The sequence below is a fragment of the Rhincodon typus genome, chromosome 23 (assembly GCF_021869965.1).
Source record: "Rhincodon typus isolate 14 chromosome 23, sRhiTyp1.1, whole genome shotgun sequence".
Classification (NCBI taxonomy): domain Eukaryota; kingdom Metazoa; phylum Chordata; class Chondrichthyes; order Orectolobiformes; family Rhincodontidae; genus Rhincodon; species Rhincodon typus.
In genome coordinates, this window is record NC_063354.1 from 37,433,785 (window position 1) to 37,438,115 (window position 4,331).

At 39.9% G+C, this 4,331-nt stretch overlaps 1 protein-coding gene across 1 annotated transcript in view; it reads left to right on the forward strand.

Annotated features, from left to right (window-relative positions):
• The window catches only part of LOC109912989 (protein SCO1 homolog, mitochondrial), a 13,946-nt gene extending 12,450 nt beyond the window's left edge, over nucleotides 1–1,496 (forward strand). Inside the window, exon 4 of the mRNA XM_048610919.1 lies at nucleotides 1,249–1,496. Coding sequence (XP_048466876.1) covers nucleotides 1,249–1,481 — 233 coding nt within the window. The 3' untranslated portion in view covers nucleotides 1,482–1,496. The remainder of the gene's footprint in view (nucleotides 1–1,248) is intronic.
• Nucleotides 1,497–4,331: the final 2,835 nt, after the last annotated feature.

Genomic DNA, 4,331 nt, shown 5'->3' on the forward strand with positions numbered 1-4,331 from the left:
TTTCCTCCTCCTCTGATGCTGCTTGGCCTGCTGTGTTCATCCAGCTCTACACCTTGTTATCTCAGATTCTCCAGCATCGGCAGTTCCTACTATCTATGAAGTTGGTGTTGTTTATTCTCAGCCACAACCAGTTTTCCCAGCACTTTCTGATATTATTTCAAATTTCTGGCATCCACGATATTTGCTTTTAGTTTAGAATTTGGTTGGGCTTAGGTTTTTAAAGGGTGGAAAAGATCAGGCTGGTCTGGAAAGTATTGAAATAATCAAGTCCAGTATTAACAAGAGCAGGCACGAGGACATCGGCAGCCGATGAACTGAAGTAGGGACCGAATTGGGCCATGTTATGGAGATGGGAGTAGTTACTCTTGGCAATAGCGAGCAAGCATGTTTTGTTGCTGATCCTCTAATCATTTGTGACACTGACATTACCATAACAGTCTCATTCAGCCTGAGGCTGTTGCCAGGGAGAGGGAAAGAGTTCAATGGCTAGGAAATGGCATTTGTGATGGGGGACTGAAAGCAATGGCTTTGATTTTTGCCAATATTTAGTAGGAGGAAATCTCTGTTCATTCAGTACTGGATGTCAGATGAGAAGTGTGATAATTTGGCACAGTGGATAGATTCAGTGATGTCCTGATATGGGAACACTGGCTATCTTCAGTCCGAATTATAACCTGGCTATTTCAATATTTACCACTGAGGTGTAGCAACTCCACCGCCTACTGGGATTGAGAGAACAGAAAGCCACCTGATCTCAAGTATGCACTGAAACTGAATGTTTCTCATTCATTTCCAAGAGGAGAGTGGTACTGGGTTGGGAATCCCTTTGTCCTGGCTTCCATTTGATGACTTCAGTCTCTAGAAATTCTATCCATGGCAGTGTTGTGGACCATAACTTTGAAAGCTACATCGTGTTTGCTGTCAGTTTTTGGGTGTCTAATGTCCTATATGTGCGATTGTTCATTCCAATGTGTTTTGGCACTTGTTATATTTGTTTTGTGCAAAACATACTTGACAAAAGATGAACAGGATAGTTAATGCGGACTGAAGATCATGTAATATGCCAATGTTTTATTTTCTACTATGTGTGTATTCCCAACATATCCCGAAGGCACATTGTTTTGGGATCTATAATAAAGATATGACACGAGAGATTGCTTTCTGAAAATGCATTTAATGCTGTGGGATATACAAATTGTGTGTTTGACTGAAATGGTTAATTTCTTTTTAAACTTGGTTATTGTTTAGAGCTTGAAAAGGAGCGAACTCGCAGTATTGGAAAGGCAGCACTTGGAGGACCCTTTACACTCATCGATCATACGGGACAGCTCAAGACGAACAAAGACTACCTTGGACAGTGGGTTTTAATTTATTTTGGGTTCACACACTGTCCAGACATCTGTCCTGAGGAACTGGAGAAAATGGTCGCTGTTGTGGATGAAATAGGTAAATGTTTCAGCAAAGGTGGCAGCACACATTGATCAAAAATATAGACCAGAGAGCAAACAAAAGCTTTGCTGTTCATGCTGATATCACTTTCCAGTGCATCACTTGGGTGTGGAACATATTTAAAATATCTTTTGTCTGTGAGCTAACATTAAAATGCCATATTTCCCCAGTTTATATTAATAGTTCATGGTATAATTTCCAGAAGTTCATGCAGAATGATGACTCGTGTCTTGCAGTGCACGGATCTTCATAACGTTTTGTTCGAAGGCCACATTTTGTGTTTGGGGATTTGGCAGCTCAGGTTTAGAGAAACATGGAAAATCTATTCTCCTGCCAGTGATAGAGAAGGGAGAGTCAAGCCTCAAGTCACAGCCAAATACTGAGTACTTCCTGAGGAAAGTCATTTTTTTTTTGTGTCCTTGTTCTTTTGTGGACCTCCATCTATAATATTGAATACTACATCCCCAAGTAGCTGGTGTTTGCTTTTGATTTGTATTATGTTGTGGAGATTAATATAATTTAACTCCGAAGACATATGAGTTTCCAGGGGGAGATAGTGTCATAAAGGTAATGTCACTGGACTAGCTGCCCAGAATCACAGACTAATAATATTTTAGGGACCTGGGTTTGAATCACAGCTTTGGCAAATGGTGAAATTTGAATTCAGTAAAAAATCTGGAATAAAGAGCTGGCCTCATTGCGATCATATACTCATTATTAATTGTCATAAAAACCCATCTGGTTCACTAATGTCCTTTAGTCTGTTATCCTTACCTGGTCTGGTCTATATGTGACTCCGGACTGAATGTGAATAAATAATTTTAAGATGAAATTTATGAATATCCTGATTAAATCATATTATCCTTATCTTGATTGATGTGAGGACCCGCATTCTGTTATTATATTTATATTATAGTAACTCTATTGTTGAGCATCAGGCAACATGAATAGTTGTTGCAGCTTTCTCCCCCATATTGCAGTGTTGACAGTTGGATATTCATTATGATAAGGGAATTTGGGTTCCTGTAGTAATATGTATTTTTACATACATGAGGTCTGGAGCTATGAATGCTACTGATAGTAGAGTCTCAAACTTTCTTTCCATCACATGAGGATAGTGATGAAGCCATTTGATATGCTTGCCTTTATTGGTACAAGCATTGAGTATATGAGTTGGGAGGTTACGTTGCAGCTCAACAGGACATTGATTAGGCTACTATTGGAATACTGCGTGCAATTCTGGTCTCCCTGCTACAGGAAGGTTGTTGTGAAACTTGAAAGGGTCCAGAAATTATTTACAAGGATGTTGCCAGGGTTGGAGGGTTTGACCTATCAGGAGACGCTGAACAGACTGGGGCTATTTTCCATGGAGTGTCGGAGGCTGAGGTTTTCTAAACCTTATAGAGGTTTAGAAAATCATGAGGGGCATGGATAGGGTAAATAGACAAGGTCTTTTCCCCGGGGCGGGGGAGTCCAAAACTAGAGAGCATAGGTTTAAGGTGAGAGGGGAAAGATTTAAAAGGGATTTAAGGGGCAACTTTTTCGCACAGAGGGTGTAGTGCATGTATGGAATGAGCTGCCAGAGGAAGTGGTGGAGGCTGGTACAATTACAACATTTAAAAGGCATCTGGATGGGTATATAAATCGGAAGGGTTTGGAGGGATATGGGCCAAATGCTGGCAAATGGGACTAGATTGATTTAGTATCTGGTTGGCATGGACAAGTTGGACCGAAGAGTCTGTTTCTGTTCTGTATATCTCTATGGCTCTATGACTAGTAATATAACCTGCTCTTACTGCCTGCCATTGCTGTATGTTGGAGGGATTTACAGGTTGATACACAACCTGTTAGCTGCATTATAAACACACCTCCCTTGGCCATCAAGTCCTGGGGTGGGACTTGAGCCAGGTTCTTCTGGCCAGAAGTAGGGACACTATCCACAGTGGCCAAGACCTCTTGGGGTTTCAAGGTATCACAGCTTTTGATTGGGAGGTCGAGTTCAGTGCCACGTAATTTGTCTTTCGTGACCAGGTATTGAAGCACTACAGGTATTGAAGTTGTTTAGAGGGTGTCCAGAAATATGGTTTATGTGTTTCCTATCACCTGTAAGTTATTTTTTAAAACATTTGTTGTGTACCTATTTAGTTGGCTTTTAATTGATTACACAGAGGAGGCCTAGTGTTTCCTTATAGGGTACTTTAGTAAAGGCATACTTTATATAGCCATATCACTAACCTCTGTTAGTCACTCGCTAGTTTCAGGCTGTTTATTAACAGAAGCCAATCTTATTAAGCCATGTGAGAACCAAAACAATGTATCCTCAAAAGTGACTTTTCTATCCAGTCTGAATAGTTATAAGTATAAAAGAACACTTTGCTTTATAATAAGCAATCAACTATTTGGGTTTCCTTGTGTTTTGTATAAATAACCACAAGGTGCCTTTCGTTTAGCTATTATTAAAAAATCTTACAATCAAATACTGAAATAATTTTTTAAACCTTACTGTATGTAACAACCGAACTAAAACCCCTCAAATAAGCAAGTTAAGTCTTACAACCCAACTTGCCTTTGCCCAATTAATGGTAGAATTTAGTTACAATTCAAACCGACAGCATCTGTCTCTGGATATGTCCTTGGTTCAATTCTTATACAGTGTTGTTTTCCGGAGTGCTACTGCTGCTGAAGAATCCTGGAGTTGAAATCTTATAGGACCTTTATGTGTTGTTAAGCTCAAGGTGAGACATTATTTATAGCACTTCCAAAGTCACCAAGTCTGTTGCTTGCTTTCTTAACAACAGTGAAAGCCAGCTGCACTCAATGTAGCTTTGGTGTTCCTTGTTACATTTGGTGTAAGCTGTATGTTCGAAACACAGCCTGTCCTA